A 21,202-nucleotide genomic window follows, 5' to 3' on the forward strand; every position below is an offset into this window, starting at 1 on the left:
GGATTTCTGTGTGTTGATTTTATACCCTGCAACTTTACTATGTTCATTGATTAGCTCTAGTAATTTTCTGATGTAGTCTTTAGGGTTTTCCATGTAGAGGATCATGTCATCTGCAAACAGTGAGAGTTTTACTTCTTCTTTTGCAATTTGGATTCCTTTTGTTTCTTTTTCTTTTCTGATTGCTGTGACCAAAACTTCCAAAACTATGTTGAATAGTAGTGGTGAAAGTGGGCACCTTTGTCTTGTTTCTGACTTTAGGGGAAATGCTTTCAGTTTTTCACCACTGAGGATAATGTTTGCTGTGGGTTTGTCATATATAACTTTTATTATGTTGAGGTATGTTCCTTCTATTCCTGCTTTCTGGGGAGTTTTTATCATAAATGGATGTTGAATTTTGTCAAAGGCTTTCTCTGCATCTATTGAGATAGTCATATGGCTTTTATTTTTCAATTTGTTAATGTGGTGTATTACATTGATTGATTTGTGGATACTGAAGAATCCTTGCATCCCTGGGATAAAGCCCAGTTGGTCATGATGTATGACCTTTCTAATGTGTTGTTGGATTCTGATTGCTAGAATTTTGTTAAGGATATTTGCATCTATGTTCATCAGTGATATTGGCCTGTAGTTTTCCTTTTTTGTGACATCTGTGTCAGGTTTTGGTATTAGGGTTATGGTGGTCTCATAGAATGAGTTTGGAAGTTTACATTCCTCTGCAATTTTGTGGAAGAGTTTAAGTTGAAAACCACTTTTAATAAATCTTTATGATACACAAATGTATTACTTTCAACTTTTTTAATGTTTTGAATATTTATAACATTTGCCAATACAGTTAATGCATAAATAATTTATTTATTGGCCTCACTGTACTGTTTTTCAGATGCATTGTCATTATCAAGGATACATTGCAGGTTTCCCAAATTCAGTCGTGACACTCAGCATCTGTTCTGGACTCAGGTAACAGAATCTTGGGGCTTCCCCATAACTCAGTGGGTAAAGACTCTTCTTGCAATGCAAGAGACACAGAAGTGGGTTCGATCCCTAGGTCAGGAAGATCCCCTGGAAGAGGGCATGACAACCCACTCCAGTTTTCTTGCTGGAAAAAATCCAATGGAGAGAGGAGCCTGGCGGGTTACAGCCCATCCCTGTTGGCTCAAAAAGTAAAGAATCTGCCTGCAGTGCAGGAGACCCACGTTCAGTCCCTGGGTTGGAAAGATTCCCTGGAGAAGGAAATGGCAACCCACTCTAGTATTCTTGCCTGGAGAATTCCATGGACAAAGGAGTCTGGTGAGGTACAATCCATGGGGTCACAAAGAGTCAGACATGACTGAGCGAGTAACACACAACAGAATCTTTGAGGTTATTTATACATGAAAAGTTAGGATATACTTTGAAACAAAATTAGTGGCTGCAAAACACAAATCTGGGATATTTAAGGAGAATTCTAATCAGAACATTTTCTTCATGATGGCCTTAGTTTTTAATATTAATAAATGGGCCTTTGCAGTAACCATTGAAGTCAAATCACTCAAGGGAATCCTAACTGAAGATATGTTCAAGATATTGAGGAGAAAGAGACAGATGCATTAAAGAAAAAATTCAAACACACCCACCCCGCAAATCCTTTAGAACATCTTCCTGGATGTTATTGTTGTATTTTGTATCAGCTGTCTGGAATAGTTATGGAAAATTACATTAAATAGTTACTTAACTAAGCACAAGCTGTACATTCTCAGTGTAGGTGTGCTTTGTATCAGATGTAAGAACACTAGCTGAGAAGGTACCTCAGATGTAAAAGGCCAGGGGTGATGATTTTCATTATTGATGTGGCAGGAAGAAGGTGGTCAATTTATAAGATACAGGACCAGAGAAGAGCAAAAAGATTCTTCCCACCTTCCCTTTGCTTTTCATCTCCTGATGACCAGAATTTGTTGACTCAGAAACTTGACATTTTCTGAATGTGGCTTTCCTACATATCAGCCTTTTTAGACCTCCACCCTATATATCCACTGTCCCTCTGTAAGAACAGGAACTTTTTATTCTTGGGAATTCTCAACAAATGCCTTGGTTTCCAGCAAATCAGTTCCATTCAGTTGCTCAGTCGTGTCCGACTCTTTGCAACCCCATGCATGGCCTTATTACACCTTGAATGAATGTGACTGCTATATGGGGAAAAAAAAAAAAAAAACAACTTCTCAGTTTGCTTAGTTCTTTAATACATGAGAAAAACTGAGGCAGATGTGGTTACTCAGTTACTAGTGGTAGCTGAAAAAAAAGTAGGAAAAGAGAGTGACTTTAAAACATGTTCCTCACTATGGTTGCTCATTTCTTATGGCATTTTGAATTATATATCTGATGGAATCATTTGCAGGATGATGGGATTATTTGCAGTATTTTTATGTCATTGTTTTCTAAATATTCAGGGGATTCCTTCAGTTTGAAAATATAAGCTATGGCATTGAGCCTTTGGAATCTTCAGCGAGATTTCAGCACATAATTTATCAAGTGAAAAATGACCATACAGATAAACCAATGTTGGCAGAAAATTACAGCAATATTTGGCAGAAAGATCAGTCCTATACAATCCATTTAAGCTCACAGGTAACTGAGACAATTCTGATGTCATGACACGCTATAAAATTACTTCTATAGAATTATGTTAATCAGGAAAAGGAGGTACTTAGCTGCTGAGTAGCAATATAACATTTGATATCTTTTTTCTACATGGGTATATAAAACATCCATATTCCATCTAAAATACATGGAAATATGCAATAATGTATTTCAAGCTTGTTGTTGTATGTTGTCTTATGTAATATTTTCTGTTTTTCACTTTTATTCAAGCAAAAGTGCTTATTATTGAATAAAATTAGGAATATAGAAATACTAGTTATCACTTCCCTGGTAAAATTGCTTTTAATATTTTGATATATAGGTTTACACACTACTGGGACATGTCTTTCTAAAATACTGTATCATTTGTATATTATTAAGCTTTTAATTTGTGGGCTGAATATAGAATTCTTAGTTGACAGGTGTTTTTCTTTAATCACTTTGGATATTTCAGTTCACTACCTTTTGGACTCCATAGTCTCTGATGAAGAATCAGATGTTAGTCATCTTATTGAGGATTCCTTTTGCACGATGTGTCCCTTCTTTGTTGATTCTTTCAAGAGTCTCTGTCTTTGCCTTATGACAGTTTTCTTATGATGTGTCTTTGATTGGATCCTTTTGAGTTTATCATACTTGGAGTCCATTAAGCTTCTTGGATATTTAAATTAATTTTTTCATGAGATTTAGGAACATTTTGGCCATTAGTTCTTTTTTTTTTAATTTTATTTTTTTATTATTTTATTATTTTTTTATTTTTTAAATTTTAAAATCTTTAATTCTTACATGCGTTCCCAAACATGAACCCCCCTCCCACCTCCCTCCCCACAACATCTCTCTGGGTCATCCCCATGCACCAGCCCCAAGCATGCTGCACCCTACGTCAGACATGGACTGGCGATTCAATTCTTACATGATAGTATACATGTTAGAATTCCCATTCTCCCAAATCATCCCACCCTCCCCCTCTCCCTCTGAGTCCAAAAGTCTGTTATACACATCTGTGTCTTTTTTCCTGTCTTGCATACAGGGTTGTCATTGCCATCTTCCTAAATTCCATATATATGTGTTAGTATACTGTATTGGTGTTTTTCTTTCTGGCTTACTTCACTCTGTATAATTGGCTCCAGTTTCATCCATCTCATCAGAACTGATTCAAATGAATTCTTTTTAACGGCTGAGTAATACTCCATTGTGTATATGTACCACAGCTTTCTTATCCATTCATCTGCTGATGGACATGCCCTGGCTATTATAAACAGTGCTGCGATGAACATTGGGGTACATGTGTCTCTTTCAATTCTGGTTTCCTCAGTGTGTATGCCCAGCAGTGGGATTGCTACAAAATAGAAAGCCCAGAGATAAATCCACACACATATGGACACCTTATCTTTGACAAAGGAGGCAAGAATATACAATGGAGTAAAGACAATCTCTTTACCAAGTGGTGCTGGGAAAACTGGTCAACCACTTGTAAAAGAATGAAACTAAATCACTTTCTAACACTGTACACAAAAATAAACTCAAAATGGATTAAAGATCTAAATGTAAGGCCAGAAACTATAAAACTCCTAGAGGAGAACATAGGCAAAACACTCTCAGACATAAATCACAGCAGGATCCTCTATGATCCACCTCCCAGAATTCTGGAAATAAAAGCAAAAATAAACAAATGGGATCTAATTAAAATTAAAAGCTTCTGCACAACAAAGGAAAATATAAGCAAGGTGAAAAGACAGCCTTCTGAATGGAAGAAAATAATAGCAAATGAAGCAACTGACAAACAACTAATCTCAAAAATATACAAGCAACTTATGCAGCTCAATTCCAGAAAAATAAACGGCCCAATCAAAAAATGGGCCAAAGAACTAAATAGACATTTCTCCAAAGAAGACATACGGATGGCTAACAAACACATGAAAAGATGCTCAACATCACTCATTATTAGAGAAATGCAAATCAAAACCACAATGAGGTACCACTTCACACCAGTCAGAATGGCTGCGATCCAAAAATCTGCAAGCGATAAATGCTGGAGAGGGTGTGGAGAAAAGGGAACCCTCCTACACTGTTGGTGGGAATGCAAACTAGTACAGCCACTATGGAGAACAGTGTGGAGATTCCTTAAAAAATGGCCATTAGTTCTTTGCAGCTCCTTTTTGCCCTTTTATCTGTCTCCTCCCTATTACCTCCATTGTATACATGTTGGTCTGCTTGAAAATGCCCCACAGGAAACGAACAGGTTCTGTTCATTCTGAAATCCATTCTGATTTATTTCTCTTCCTCAGACTGTATAATCTCAATTGACTTTAAAGAGGTACAAGAAAGGACATCTTCGTGGTGACAAAATAGTTTTGTATCTTGATTGGAGTTGTGGTTATATAAACATACACATGAGAAAATTATGTAGAGCTATACACATACACATTGTACCAGGTGAATACCCTAGTTTTGAAAATGTACTGTAAGTTTGTAGGATGTAACCACCAGGGAGAATTACAAGAGATCTGTGATCTATTTTGGGAATATTCTATCATTCAATACATATTTTTAAAACATTGAACAAAAGATTTTAAAGAAGAGAATAAAAGTAACCCATTGAAATGAATGGATTTTGAAGTTCAATTACTGAAAATGACATGTGACGTTATGATGAACGGTACTATAAGTTCATTTTAAAACACAGGTATTAAAGACACAGTTTTATTATTTTGAAAATAAGAATATAAATTTGAAATGGAAAATGGGGAAAAATGCTGTTATTAAAATATGAAATCTGCTGTGTAGAAACATACTGAAAATCGGTTATGGTGTGTACATAATTTGTGATTATATTCAACCAGGCTGCAATTCAGAATCCATGGTTGTCAACAGTGGCTTACATTTTTATACAAGCACAGTAAGAGCAACCAAAATACAAAATATTTTTGAAGTTAATTTTGAACACCAAGAAAAGAAATCAGCATCTCAGTATATACACATTTAAGATGCATGCAGTTTACTTCCCTGTGAAAATGTAAACCTAGGCTCTACCAGTTGAATCCAGTTTCTTTGTTTGTTTGTTTGTTTACAGTAAGCTATGCTATTTTGTGGGGCTTCCCTGGTGGCTCAGTGGTAAAGACTTCACCTGCCAATGCAGGAGACACGAGTTTGAGCTCTGGGTCAGGGAGATCCCCTGGAGAAGGAAACGGCAACCCACTCCAGTATTCTTGCCTGGAGAATTCCATGGACAGAGAAGACTGGTGGGCTGTAGTCCATGGGGTCACAGAGTCAGACCTGACATAGTGGCTAAACAATTGCAACAACAAAAAGCTGTTTTATGACAGATGCCATCTTTGTTCCCTCCTTACACTTAGATTTTAGTGCACTTGGGTCAAGGAAGAAATTGTAGGTCTTTTAAAATATCCATGTGTGAAATGGTATTTCAGCATGTTAGATATACATCTCTTGTAAAAATTACCATTAGAGTACTAAATGATGTAATAAATTGATGATTTATAGCTGACTAGGTCAGGAAGCAATAGTTAGAACTGGACATGGAACAACAGACTGGTTCTAAATTGGAAAAGGAGTACGTCTAGGCTGTATATTGTCACCCTGCTTATTTAACTTATATGCAGAGTACATCATGAGAAACTCTGGACTGGAAGGAACACAAGCTGGAATCAAGATTGCTGGGAGAAATATCAATAACCTGATATGCAGATGACAACACCTTTATGGCAGAAAATGAAGAGGAACTAAAAAGCCTCTTGATGAAAGTGAAAGTGGAGAGTAAAAAAGTTGGCTTAAAGCTCAACATTCAGAAAATGAAGATCATGGCATCCGGTCCCATCACTTCATGGGAAATAGATGGGGAAACAGTGGAAACAGTGTCAGACATTATTTTTGGGGGCTCCAAAATCACTGCAGATGGTGACTGCAGCCATGAAATTAAAAGACACTGACTCCTTGGAATAAAATTTATGACCAACCTGGATAGTATATTCAAAAGCAGAGACATTACTTTGCCGACTAAGGTCCGCCTAGTCAAGGCTATGGTTTTTCCTGTGGTCATGTATGGATGTGAGAGTTGGACTGTGAAGAAGGCTGAGCACCGAAGAATTGATGCTTTTGAACTGTGGTGTTGGAGAAGACTCTTGAGAGTCCCTTGGATTGCAAGGAGATCCAACCAGTCCATTCTGAAGGAGATCAGCCCTGGGAGTTCTTTGGAGGGAATGATGCTAAAGCTGAAACTCCAGTACTTTGGCCACCTCGTGTGAAGAGTTGACTCATTGGAAAAGACTCTGATGCTGGGAGGGATTGGGGGCAAGAGGAGAAAGGGACAACAGAGGATGAGATGGCTGGATGGCATCACTGACTTGATGGACGTGAGTTTGAGTGAACTCCGGGAGTTGGTGATGGACAGGGAGGCCTAGCGTGCTGTGATTCATGGGATCACAAAGAGTCGGACACGACTGAGCAACTGAACTGAACTGAACTGAACTGAACTTGACACAATCAAGGATTATTACATTGTATCAAATGGGACACAGAACCTATGCTCTGGAGCTATGGAATTATTCACTTTCTCTTATTCAGTATTAATAGTGAATACCTAGACTTCTACCTTACTCTAGCAGGCTCACTGGGATTCCTTTAAACTTGGAATTTGTTTTCAAGTTAATTTTCTGATTTGCAATTGATTTTTATAGTTAAGACCTCATGAGGGTTTTATGAGGTAACTTGTCCCCTTTACATGCCACTGTCTGTATTTAATAAATTCAAAACATATTAACATTTGATAAATTCTCTTTTCAGGAAAAAACTTTTTCAGAACTATTGCCCCAATATCTAGAAATGCACATTATAGTGGAAAAAGCTTTGGTAAGTCAAACTTCCCCCTCCTTCCATTGCTCTCTCTCTTCTTTCCCATTTTTTTACCTCTTTCTTAAAGTTTAATCTTTTATTGCTATCACCTAGAGAACATCAGCAAAAATGTTTAATCATTTCTGAGTATTAAATTTATGAAATCAGTTTATGGAAATTTTTTATATTGTTAGCTCTCTTACAAAGGGTTTCAAAATTAATATTTCTAATGATTATGGAATGGCAGCTACACTTTTTTTTTTGCTAAATGTTTATAGAAAAATTAAAACATGGAACTGCCAATTTGGACCAATTTATCTTTCAGAGTCCAGACATTTTTTATTTTATTTTTAATTAATTCATTTTTTATTGAAGTATAACTGATTTACAATGTTGTGCCAATATCTGCTGTACAGTAAAGTGAATCAGTTATATACATATAAACATTCCTCTTTAGTATTCTTTTCCATTATGGTTTATCACAGGGTATTGAATACAGTTCCCTGTGCTATAAATTGGGGCCTTGTGCTTTATTTGCCTTCTCTCTTTAAACATTATGAAAAACATCCTTAAAGACATAATGTATGTAGTTTTCTGATTATTTCCAAGTGAAAAGGTTTAATTTTAGGTGTGACTTGGATATGGTTAAGAAGCTTCCCCCATGGCTCACTGGTAAAGAATCCGCCTGCAATGCAGGAGGCGTGGATTGGATCCTTGAGTCAGGAAGATCCCCTGGAGAAGGAAATGGCAGCCCACTCCAGAATTCTTGGCTGGAAAATCCTATGGACAGAGGAGCCTGGAGGGCTACAGTCCATATGGCCACAGAAGAGTCAGACAGGACTGAGTGACTGAACATCAAACAACAAATGTATGTAATTAGGATCCCAAACTAGCCTAGGACGCACAATACTATCTACCCGCCCTCTCATCCTCAGATCAGGCCGGGGTCTCTGATCACACTTCCTAACTGCCTTGCCCTCTCCTTAACCTGCTGTACCCTCTCCAGTCACAGTGTTTTCTTTGAACTGTGATAGATATTTGCCAGCTGACCAATTGGCTTAATATTTTTTCCAATTTTGGGGGGAATAATTGATGAATATGATTGTATATGGCTAAATTGTACAATGTGAAGATTTGATGACCATGTACGTTGCAGATTGTTTACCAAGACCAATATCATTAACACATTCACTGCCTCACAGCATTAACACTATTTTCCATGTGTGTGTGTGGTAAGAACACTTAAGAGAACTCATCAACTTTCAAGTATACAATACCATATCATTAACTATAGTCACTGTCCTGCACGTTAGATACTCAGAACCTATAACTGAAAAGTTTGTACCCTTTGACTTACATTTCTGCGTTACTTCCTCTGGCAACCAAAATTCTATTCTTTGTTTCTATGAAATTGGACTGGTTTTCTTTGTTTGTTTTAGATTCTACATGTTAGTGATACCATGACACAACACAGTTAGTTTCTGTCTTTTTTGGGTTGGCACACTTAGCACAATGCCCTCCAGGTTTATCATGTTGTTGCAGACGAGAGAATTTCCTCCTTTTTGTGACTGAATACTATGCCATTGTACATGTACTGTACTAAGTCGCTTTAGTTGTGTCTGACTCTTTGCAACCCTATGGATTTTAGCCCACCAGGTTCCTCTGTCCATAGGATTCTCCAGGTAAGAACACTGGATGGATTGCCAGGCCTTCCTCCCATTGTACATGCTGCTGCTGCTAAGTCACTTTAGTCATGTCTGAGTCTGTGCGACCCCACAGATGGCAGCCCACCAGGCTCCGCCATCCCTGGGATACTCCAGACAAGAGTGCTGGAGTAGGTTGCCATTGCCCTCCCCGCCCATTGTACATATATACCACTCTTTTCTGTTCTTTCATCTGTTGACGACACTTAAAGTTGTTTTCATATCTAGGCTATTGTGAATAACGTTTCAAACATGGGAATACAGATATTTCTGTGAGAGACTGACTTCACTTTCTTTGGCTCTACACTGAGAAGTGGGATTGTCATTCATATGGCAGTTCTTTTTTTAATTTTTAAGGAACTGTTATATTGTTTTGAATAATGCTGTTTTCCAATCCCACAGAGTACAAGGGTTTCCTTTTCTCAACATGTTCACCAGCATTTGTCAGTTTAGTTCAGTCACTCAGTCATGTCCAACTCTTTGTAACCCCATGTACTGCAGCAAACCAGGCTTACCTGTTCATCACCAACTCCCAAAGCTTGCTCAAACTCATGTCCATTGAGTTGGTGATGCCATCCAATCATCTCATGCTCTGTCATAACCTTCTCCTCCTGCCTTCGATCTTTCCCAACATCAGGGTCTTTTCCAATGAGTCAGTTCATCACATCAGGTGGCCAAAATGCTGGAGCTTCAGCTTCAGTATCAGTCCTTTCAATGCATATTCAGGACTGATTTCCTTTAGGTATGACTGGTTGGATCTCCTTGCAGTCCAAGGGACTCTCAAGAGTCTTTAACACCACAGATCTAAAGCATCAGTTCTTCAGTGTTCAGCGTTCTTTATAGTCCAACTCTCATATCCATATATGACTACTGGAAAATCCATAGCTTTGACTAGATGGACCTTTGTTGGCAAAGTAATGTCAGCTTTTTATTATGCAGACTAGGTTGGTCAAAACTTTTCTTCCAAGGAGCAAGCATCTTTTAATTTCATGGCTGCTGTCACCATCTGCAATGATTTTGGAAAGAAAAAGTCTGTCACTGTTTCCACTGTTTCCTCATCTATTTGCCATGAAGTGATGGGACTGGTTAGTTTTTTGAATGTTGAGTTTTAAGCCAACTTTTCCACTCTCCTCTTTCACTTTCATCAAGAGGCTCTTTAGTTCCTCTTCGCTTTCTGCCATAAGGGTGGTATCATCTGCATATCTGAGGTTATTGATATTTCTCCCGGAAATATTGATTCCATCTTGTGCTTCATCCAGCCCAGCATTTCACATGATGTACTCTGCATGTAAGTTAAATAAGCAAGGTGACAATATACAGCCTTGACGTACTCCTTTCTGGATTTGAAAAAAGTCTGTTGTTCCATGTCTGGTTCTAATTTTTGCTTCTTGACTTGCATACAGATTTCTTAGGCATATGTAAGCTGTTGTTTTTTCTTTTTGTGTGTGTGTGTGTGTGTGTGTGTGTGTGTGGTTTTTTTTTTGGTTTGTTTTTGATGACAGCCATCTGACCAGTGTGAGGTGAAATCTCACTGTGGATTTTGTTTTCATTTCCCTGATGATTAGTAATGTTGAAAACCTTTTGTGTACCTGTTGGTCACTTGCAGTTCTTTTTTGGAAAAATATCCATTTGGTAAACATGGTGTCTTTTGAGTATCTAGATAAGAGTGAAATTATTATGTCATTGCTGCTGCTGCTGCTAAGTCGCTTCAGTCGTGTCCGAATCTGTGCAACGCCATAGACGGTAGCCCACCAGGCTCCCCCGTCCCTGGGATTCTCCAGGCAAGAACACTGACATTAGGTTAATGTAAATTACTGTTAGAGGATATTGATAACTTTCAGAAGTGACTGTAGCAGTTTCCTCTTCCATCTTCTCATAAGTGATTGGTATTGATAGTCTTTTTCAACTTTAAATGGAATATAATCTATGAAAATATTGAATCACCATGGTGTACACCTGAAACTAATGTAATATTGTAAATTGACTATAGTTTTTAAAAATATATTTTTTGTCAGCTTCAGAGAAAAAAATATTTTCTTTCTTTTCACCTTTACCCTATTTCAGTTTGTTCTTTATCAAACCTTTTTGAATCCATCATGCCACATAATTTTCACTTTACATCATTGACATTTTTGTCTTCCTCAAGATTTATTTGAGCATGTTGATGATTTTTAATATTTATTTACTCTTCTTTAATTGCTAAGCATGCAGTGGGAAATGTTGTGGCTGATTTCTTGTTTTAGAAAATATCTACTTCAAGAAATCCCTTTATAATATAGACAGATCTGTGAAGTTATTTTAGTACCTCTCGATGATTTCAGTTGTTTCTGCTGGACAGTGTCTTTAAAATATGTAACAAGTGAGAATCTACTTTGAATGCCTAAGTATGATTTTTTTTATTGTTGTTTGTTTTCATTATGGTAAATATTATTATCTTTATGTTAGTATATTTTAATTCATCTCACAAGTCCTATGGTTTTCCTACTTGCTATCATCAAGAGATATTCATCATACAAGAAAAATTGCTGTCACAGTTTTAAAAGAGTCATGTTTAGGAACTCATGTACACCCATGGTGGATTCATGTCAATGTATGGCAAAACCAATACAGTATTGTAAAGTAAAATAAAGTAGAAATAAAAATTTAAAAAAATAGAAAATAAAAGTCATAAAAAATTTCTTTTTCAGTATGATTATATGGGATCAGAAATGGTGGCTGTAACACAGAAAATTATCCAGATTATTGGCCTTGTCAATGCAGTAAGTTTTAACATTTTTGCATGTGTAAATTTATGAAAAGTCATTGAAAATCTTTTCATTATATCATGGCAGATTAATGACCTCAAGTCCTTTATTTGGGTTAATATCCAAAGTAATCAAGTAAACTTTATTTTTTATGTACTGTTTTGATGTAATGATTTATTTTATTTGAATATATACAATATAAATCTTATTTTTAGATGTTTAGTCAGTTCAAATTGACTGTGATATTATCCTCCTTGGAATTGTGGTCAGATAAAAACCGAATTTCCACCATTGGAGAGGCTGATGATTTATTACAAAGATTTTTGGCATGGAAACAGGACTATCTTATCCTTCGGCCCCACGATGTAACATTCTTACTTATGTAAGCACAATATTCTGCATTAATACAGAGGTATACATAAATAATTTCATTAATTTTATAATATTATTAAACATTTATTATAAACAATATTATAAAACATTTATAGTGTTTTTCAGTTCTCTGTAGGCCCCTTTGAAAATGTTAAGTAAAATATAGATGTTGCCATCGAGATGATAGTGTAGTAGGAAACATGATAAAAATAAAAACAATCTGAATCACTTATATGACCAAAATATTTTGGAATATAATTTATGTGAAAAAATCTGTCTTTCATGAGCTTTTATAATATCAGCTATATGACACAATACATACAAACTCCAACTTATTAATGATGTAAAACTGATACTATTCAGTTAGTAAATATTACCTACGATTTGTGAATGCATTTCATGTCTACTGTTCGATAAAGAAACATTTAGGTTTTTGGTAATATGGTTAGGGCTTCCCTGGTGGCTCAGATGATAAGAATCTGCCTGCAGTTGGGAAACTCAGGTTTGATCCCTGAGTTGGGAAGATCTTTGGAGAAGGGAATGGCTTCCCACTCCAGTATTCTTGTGGAAAATTCCATGGACGGAGGAGCCTGATGGGCTACAGCCTATGGGGTCACAAAAAGTAGGACATGACTGAAGAAATGCCTGTCTATAATTTTAAAAACTGCTTATATTTAGATGGCAAGAAATAAAAATAAATAAATAAAATTAATCATCAAAAAAGAAATATTTTCCATAAATTAAAAATTCCTTTTAATTTTTAGTGACCAAAACAATAAATTGCTGAATAAGGGAAATTGAGGATAATTTGATATAATAAAATTATATCAAGTCGAGGACTTAGGTTAAGAAAAAAAATTGATATTAAGGTGAATTATAGTTTTCAAAAATTTGAGCATTTTGTATAATATATTAGGTATTATTCAGATTGAAAATAGTATGTTTGAAAACTTATTTTAAATTTTATGGGAGATTTAACTTAATAAATAAGCTCGTGAATTGTTCTGAATGACCATGCTAATACAAAAGGAAACATTAAAATGATGTAGTTACAGGAAACAGCCTAAATATGTGGGAGCAACATTTCCTGGCACAATATGCAATAGAAGCTATGATGCAGATGTTGCTGTGGTATGTAATTTGTGTCCTCTCTGTGAATATTTTTTTCTAAACTTTATATTGTGTTTTATAAATATTATTTTACATAGTGAAGTAAACTTGATTTTTTTCTCTATATCTGTATGTATTATTATTTTGTTTGGACAACATGATTTTAATCTCAGACAGTTATTTAATTATAAATTTCAAATATAGGGAAATTATACGAAGAGATATGACTATACCTCTTCACCAGCCTGGCATAAAAGATGATAGCATTGTATCAGATTTCCTAAGAACATAACCTTAGGGAAAAGTTAAAGCCTTCTGTTATGTCTCCTTCAAATTCAGGAAATAACAGAAGGCATGACTTCATATTTGCTAGTTTTTGCATATTTTATACTATTGTTACAAATACATGTAACCATTAACTATGTATTATTGTTTTGTTTTGTTCTTTCTTTATATATCATTTCAGAACCATTTTGAATAGCTTGTTAAAAGGTGTATACAAGTTGAAACATACTACTACTTGCTTTTTCTTTCAAAACTGTATCTTATCAAATAAAGCAAATATTCTTATTACAAATAAAAATGGTTTTACAAGACTACTGAAAACACTAAATCAATTCTTTGCATAATCTACACTTTTGAATCCTTTTCCTTTTGTTTTTAAACTTTCCTTCCTGGCATATAACATAGTGTATATTTCCTTTTAAATAAAAGTTTTATTGATGTGCATCATGTATAGAGAACATTGCACAAGTCATAAGCATACAGCACACTAGTTTTTGGCCAAGTTATACATAGATATAAGCATCACAGAGGTCAAGAAATAAAATCTTATCAATAGATCAGATCAGTTCAGTTCAGTCGCTCAGTCGTGTCCGACTCTTTGCGACCCCATGAATTGCAGCATGCCAGGCCTCCCTGTCTATCACCAACTTCTGGAGTTCACTCAAACTCATGTTCATCGAGTCGGTGATGCCATCCAACCATCTCATCCTCTGTCGTCCCCTTCTCCTCCTGCCCCAAATACCTCCCAGCATCAGAGTCTTTTCCAATGAGTCAACACATCGCATGAGGCGGCCAAAGTACTGGAGTACTGTAGCATCATTCCTTCCAAAGAACACCCAGGATTGATCTCCTTTTGAATGGACTGGTTGGATCTCCTCACAGTCCATGGAACTCTCAAGAGTCTTCTCCAACACCACAGTTCAAAAGCATCAATTCTTCAGCACTCAGCCTTCTTCACAGTCCAACTTTCACATCCATACATGACCACTGGAAAAACCATAGCCTTGACTAGACGAATCTTTGTTGGCAAAGTAATGTCTCTGCTTTTCAATATGCTATCTAGGTTGGTCATAACTTTCCTTCCAAGGAGTAAGTGTCTTTTAATTTCATGGATGCAATCACCATCTGCAGTGATTTTGGAGCCCCCCAAAATAATGTCTGACACTGTTTCCACTGTTTCCCCATCTATTTGCCATGAAGTGATGGGACCAGATGCCATGATCTTCGTTTTCTGAATGTTGAGCTTTAAGCCAACTTTTTCACTCTCCTCTTTCACTTTCATCAAGAGGCTTTTTAGCTCCTCTTCACTTTCTGCCATAAGGGTGGTGTCATCTGCATATCTGAGGTTATTGATATTTCTCCTGGCAATCTTGATTCCAGCTTGTGCTTCCTCCAGAATCAGAAGGCTCATAAATCCTCCTTCCCGCTATCTTGATATTTACTCACTGGTTAACTTGATCTTTCTTTGAGCTTTCTGTAAATAATAGAGTATGTGTTCTCAATGTGTGTATTTACAACATATTTGCTCAAAACTACATCTTTGATGGTGATTCATGTTTATATGTGTAGAATAGTTTGTTCATTCTTTTGCTCTATATTTCTGAGTAATATGCCCAATGAATTCCTTGAGTATTCAAATTTCAGTGCAGTTCAGTTCAGTCATGCAGTTGTGTACTATTCTTTGCAACCCCATGGACTGCAGCATGCCAGACCTCCCTATCCAACACCAACTCTCAGAGTTTACTCAAACTCGTGTCCATTGAGTAGGTGATGCCATCCAACCATCTCATCCTCTGTCATCCCCTTCTCCTCCGGCTCCCAAATCCCACCCAGCATCAGGGTATTTTCAAATGAGTCAGCTCTTCAATCAGGTGGCCAAAGTATTGGAATTTCAGCTTCAACATCAGTTCTTCCAACGAATATTCAGGACTGATCTGCTTTAGGATGGACTGGTTCGATCTCCTAGCTGTCCAAGGGACTCTCAAGAGTCCTCTCCAACACCACAGCTCAAAAGCATGAATTCTTATGCACTCATCTTTCTGTATAGTCCAACTCTCACATCCATATATGATTACTGAAAAAAACCTTAGCCTTGACTAGATGGACCTATGTTGGCAAAGTAATGTCTCTGCTTTTTAATAAGCTGTTTAGCTTGGTCATAACTTTTCTTCCAGTGAACAAGTGTCTTTTAGTTTCATGGTTATAGTCACCAACTGCAATGATTTTGGAGCTCCCCAAAATAAAGTCTGTAACAGTTTCCATTGTTTCCCCTTCTATTTGCCGTGAAGTGATGAGACCAGTTGCCATGATCTTCGTTTTCTGAATGTTGAGCTTTAAGCCAACTTTTCCACTCTCCTCTTTCACTTTCATCAAGAGGCTCTTTAGTTCTTCACTTTTTGCCATAAGGGTGGTGTCATCTGCATATCTGAGGTTATTGAGATTTCTCCCAGCAATCTTGATTTCTTCTTGTGATTCATCCAGCCCAGCATTTCTCATGACATACTCTGCATATAAGTTAAATAAGAAGGGTAATAATATACAGCCTTGACATACTCCTTCCCCAATTTGGAACCAGTCTGTTGTTCCGTTTCCAGTTCTGTTGCTTCTTAATCTGCATACAGATTTCTCAGGAGGCAGGTCAGGTGGTCTGGTATTCCCATCGCTTGAAGAGTTTTCCACAGTTTATTGTGATCCACACAGTCAAAAGCTTTGGCACAGTTAATAAAGTAGAAGTAGATGTTTTTCTGAAACTCTGTTGCTTTTTTGATGATTCAACGGATGTTGGCAATTTGATCTCTGGTTCCTCTGCTTTTTCTAAATCCAGGTTGAACATCTGGAAGTTCACTGTTCATGTACTATTGAAGCCTGGCTTGGAGAAGTTTGAGCATTTACTTTGCTAGCATGTGAGATGAGTGCAATTTTGTGGCAATTTGAGCATTCTTTGGCATTGCTTTTCTTTGGGATTGGAATGAAAACTGATCATTTCCAGTCCTGTGGCCACTGCTGAGTTTTCCAAATTTGCTGGCATATCGAGTGCAGCACTTTCACAGTATCATCTTTTAGGATTTGAAGTCGTTCAACTGGAATTCCATCACCTCCACTAGCTTTGTTCATAGTGATGCTTCAAAATTAGGCATTACCTATGGAGAAGACTCTTGAGAGTCCCTTGGACTGCAAGGAGATCCAACCAGTCCATTCTGAAGGAGATCAACCCTGGGATTTCTTTGGAAGGAATGATGCTAAAGCTGAAACTCCAGTACTTTGGCCACCTCATGCGAAGAGTTGACTCATTGGAAAAGACTGATGCTGGGAGGGGTTGGGGGCAGGAGGAGAAGGGGACAACAGAGGATGAGATGGCTGGATGACATCACTGACTCGATGGACGTGAGTGAACTCTGGGAGTTGGTGATGAACAGGGAGGCCTGGCATGCTGCGATTCATGGCGTCGCAAAGAGTCGGACACGACTGAGCGACTGAACTGAACTGAACTGAACTGATTGATATCTTATATTGAAGTCAGGATTCAACATCCTAATAGCTGATTTCTTCATGGAAACATTTAAGATCTTTTTATCCTTCCATGGTATCTTTTATCATGCAACATGCTTGTTATATTAAAGCACTTTCAGTCTGGGCACTAATTTACATCTCTCCCAAGAAGCTTTATTGTATTGTTTACTTGATCATATTTTTGTTTCCCTTTTCTTTGTAAAGCTTTGTTAAATATGTATGAGAGCATTTTGACTCATCATCTATTTTTTTTTCTCTTTTTAAATTTTTCCTTTTCTTTTTAATCCTTTTTCCCAACCTTGAGCAATTGGCTTAACTTTTTCCAGGGCATAAAATTGTGCTACTCCATGTCATGGGTGGTGGTGGTTTAGTTGGTAAGTAATGTCTGACTCTTATGACCCCATTCACTGTATGTAGCCCGCCAGGCTCCTCTGTCCATGGGATTTCCCAAGCAAGAATAATTGAGTGGGTTGGCATTTCCTTCTCCAGGGGATCTTTTCCACCCAGGGATCAAAGCTGGGTCTCCTGCATTGCAGGTGGATTCTTTACCACTGAGCCACCAGGGAAGCCTTGCAATTATTGAAGTCCATGAACACCTTGGTTTAAGCAACATATGTTACAAACTGCATAAGACATATATCATGCTGTAGTTGAGTGTTCTATATATGCCAGTTTTATAGACATTGTGTGATAATATTTTTCATGTCTTTTAAATAATTTCCTATTGTCTAGTGCTTTTGTCAATTATGAGAGTTGTCGCAGTCTCCAACTAAATTATGTATGTGTGTGTTTATTCTTTCAATTATATTTATTTTAGCTTCATATTTTTGAAGCTCTTATGTTTGATGTGCAAACATTTAAGATTATTATTGAACTTTTAATTACTGCAATAGCCTTTGTCCATGATAATCTTTGTTCTGAAGCTAGCTTCATCTGTTATCAATATAGCCTCTCCAGCTTTCTTATGATGAATGTTCATATGTTAAATCTCTTTTCTTAACTGGTTTGGTCTTTATATATTATGTGAACTTCCAGTCAGCAGCTGGACCATGTGTTTTTTCCTCTGTTTCACCAATCTGTTTAACTAATATGTTTAGACAGTTTGCACTGAATCTAATTGTTGATGCATCTATATTTCAGTTTGTCAACTTAGTATATGTTTTCTGTTTTATCTATCTTTTTTTTGGTGCTCTGTTGCCATTTACAGTTCTCATTTTTTCTAGAACAATTTTTTGTATTCTATTTTGATTTATTCATCATAGACATAATAAGCAAGCATGACCCATTGGCCAAATCTGGCCAACCACCTATATTGTAAATAAAGTTCTATTTACAGTTTTATCCACACATTAACCCACTATGTCTACTTAATTATAGGTGTGACAAATACTGTATAGCACACAAATATATCCTGTCTCTTTATATAAACTATCAATCTCTTTTTAGTGTTTTTCAATATTTCTCTTTGTAAAACATTTTTCATTTGTTCTGTAGTGAGATTACACACACACACACTGACACAATCACATACACACAAGTTTGTTTACCAGCATTTTAGTATTTCAAGTAGAATATGGGAATGTTAATACCATATTTATTTTAGATCTGAAATTATGTGTGTAATCATAAAATGAGAAATTTTATAGTATAGTTTGCTTAAATACTACTTCTAAGCATATTAATAAGTATACACACTAAATTATAATTTTAAACATAATTTTAAAAAATCAAATGAAAAATAGTCTATTTTATCTACCCATGAAAGTACATTTTCTGTTCCTCTTTCTTCACTACTGATGTCACAGGTTTTCTTTTATTATCATTTTCTTTCTTGTCTGAAGAGCTTCCTTTAGTCATTTTTTTAAAACTTGGTTACTGGCAATATGTCTCTTAATTTTCCTTCATTTTAGAATGTCTTTATTTCATCTTCATTATTTAAGGATATTTTTGCTGGATGAAAGTTGTTTTCAGCACTTCAAAACTATTGTGTTACATTCTCTGTCTGACATTATTTCTGATGAGAACTCTTATTAATCATTGTTCTTCTGTAAGCAATCTGTTGTTTTCCTTTGGTTGACTTCAAGACATTTAGAAGTTTTCTCTGGCCATCTAATTATGATGTGTCTGATCATGCATTATCTCGAGTTTATTGTTAGAAGTTTTGTGAATCTATTAAATATGTAGATTTGTGTCTTTTGCCAAATTGAGGAGGTTTTCAGCCATTTTTCTCTTCAAATATATTTCAGCTATGCACTTTTATTCTGGGCCACTAATGATATTAATGTTAGGTTTTTGTTGTTGTTGTCATCATTGTCCTACTGCTCCTGTATTTTTGTTAATTTTTTCAAAAGCTATTTCCTCTCTGTCTTGAGATTGGGTAATTTATACTAATGAATCTTTAAGTTCGCTGATACTCCCTTCTGTCATCTCTTTTTTTTTACGAAATTCATCTATTGAAGTTTATTTTCTAATTGCTGTATTTTTTCTCTTCTGAAGTTTTAATTTGGTTCTTTTTATATCATCTATTTATTTGATGACATTTTCTATTTCTTAATTTCCTTTAAGAGTTTTTGTAATAGCTCATTGGAGCATTTTTATGGTGGTTGCTTTAAAATGCTTGTCAGGAAATGCATCTTGGTTTGCTTTCTGTTGATTGCCATTTCTGACTGCAGTCAAGATATTCCTGGTTCTTGGTATTTGAGTAATTTGGGGCTGTATTTGGAATATTTTTGAGAATTGTCATCAGGCACTGATTTCTCTTTATATTTTCCATTTCTGAAGACAGTTCATTTTCTAAAATACACATTTTAGGCTAGTTTTATGGACTGTTACTCACATCCTGGTTTAGTTTCCATGGGCTTTTTAATGATATTCTTTGAAACCTTGGACATTATAGCATTCAGAGGAAGTGTGGATTCTGCTGCTTTTCTCTGACGAGGGTTGATTTTTGTTTGCTTGTTTTGTCGTTCAGTGCTCTTGGTTAAAGTCAGAACAGCAACTCAGCCTCACAGACGGCAGCTCTGGCCTCAGCTGAGCTCTTCAGTTTGAGGCTGCTAATTGTACGAGTGTCTCAGGAATCAGCGAGAAATGTGGGAGACAGAATTCGGATTATCTTCTTTCTGAAGTTTCCTGCTTGTGTATTTGGCAGTCATAATTTCCTGATATTCACATTTTATATTTCCAGACTAGAAATAGTAAAGATTTTGCCCTGAGTTGCCCCGTGAACCCACATCCCATGTCTGTTATACTTGTCCTCAGTCTAAAAGTCACACAAACTTTCTCTTTTTAGTTTCTTTTGAGCATAGACTCCCAACCAATGCTAAAACCTTCTGTTAATGCCAGGTGGACTCCAACTTCTTCACCACCTGAAGTATCTATTATATTCTATATTATAGATGCTAAGTCTCTATTGAAACTGTACCATATTCATTGTTCTTCTCCATTTTTTTCCTGTATTTGTGTACATGCACAAATACATGTGCATGTACAAACACACACACCACACAACTCTTCCTGCCCACCCCCAGCTTTATTGGCTTCTCTGATAGCTCAGCTGATAAAGAATCCTCCTGCAATGCAGGAGACCCCTGTTCAATTCCTGGATAGGGAAGATTCCCTGGAGAAGGGATAGGCTACCCGTTCCAGTATTCTTGGACTTCCCTTGTGGCTCAGCTGGTAAAGAATCCACCTGCAATGAGGGAGACCTGGGTTCTATCCCTGGATTGGGAATGTCCCCTGGAGAAGGGAAAGGTAGCCACTCCAGTACTCTGGCCTGGAAAATGCCATGGACTATATAATCCATGGGGTTGTAAAGAGTCAGACACAGGTGAATGACTTTCACTTTCACTTTCTAGCTTTATTGAGACATAATTGACAAATAAAATATTTATATAATTAAAGTGTACTGTGAAAAATTCTGAAAGATATGGAAATACTAGACCACCAGATCTGCCTCTTAAGAAACCTGTAGGCAGGTCAGGAAGAAACAGTTAGAATTGGGCATGAAACAACAGACTGGTT

At 36.5% G+C, this 21,202-nt stretch overlaps 1 protein-coding gene across 1 annotated transcript in view; it reads left to right on the top strand.

The window, feature by feature from the left end:
- ADAM18 (ADAM metallopeptidase domain 18) overlaps positions 1-21,202 on the top strand; it is a 120,221-nt gene that overhangs the window by 16,525 nt on the left and 82,494 nt on the right. Inside the window, exons 5-10 of the mRNA XM_069572949.1 lie at positions 881-957; positions 2,424-2,601; positions 7,411-7,476; positions 11,849-11,920; positions 12,121-12,287; positions 13,327-13,408. Of these exons, the coding sequence (XP_069429050.1) occupies positions 881-957; positions 2,424-2,601; positions 7,411-7,476; positions 11,849-11,920; positions 12,121-12,287; positions 13,327-13,408 (642 nt within the window). The remainder of the gene's footprint in view (positions 1-880; positions 958-2,423; positions 2,602-7,410; positions 7,477-11,848; positions 11,921-12,120; positions 12,288-13,326; positions 13,409-21,202) is intronic.

This window comes from Ovis canadensis, chromosome 26 (assembly GCF_042477335.2).
Source record: "Ovis canadensis isolate MfBH-ARS-UI-01 breed Bighorn chromosome 26, ARS-UI_OviCan_v2, whole genome shotgun sequence".
Taxonomy (NCBI): domain Eukaryota; kingdom Metazoa; phylum Chordata; class Mammalia; order Artiodactyla; family Bovidae; genus Ovis; species Ovis canadensis.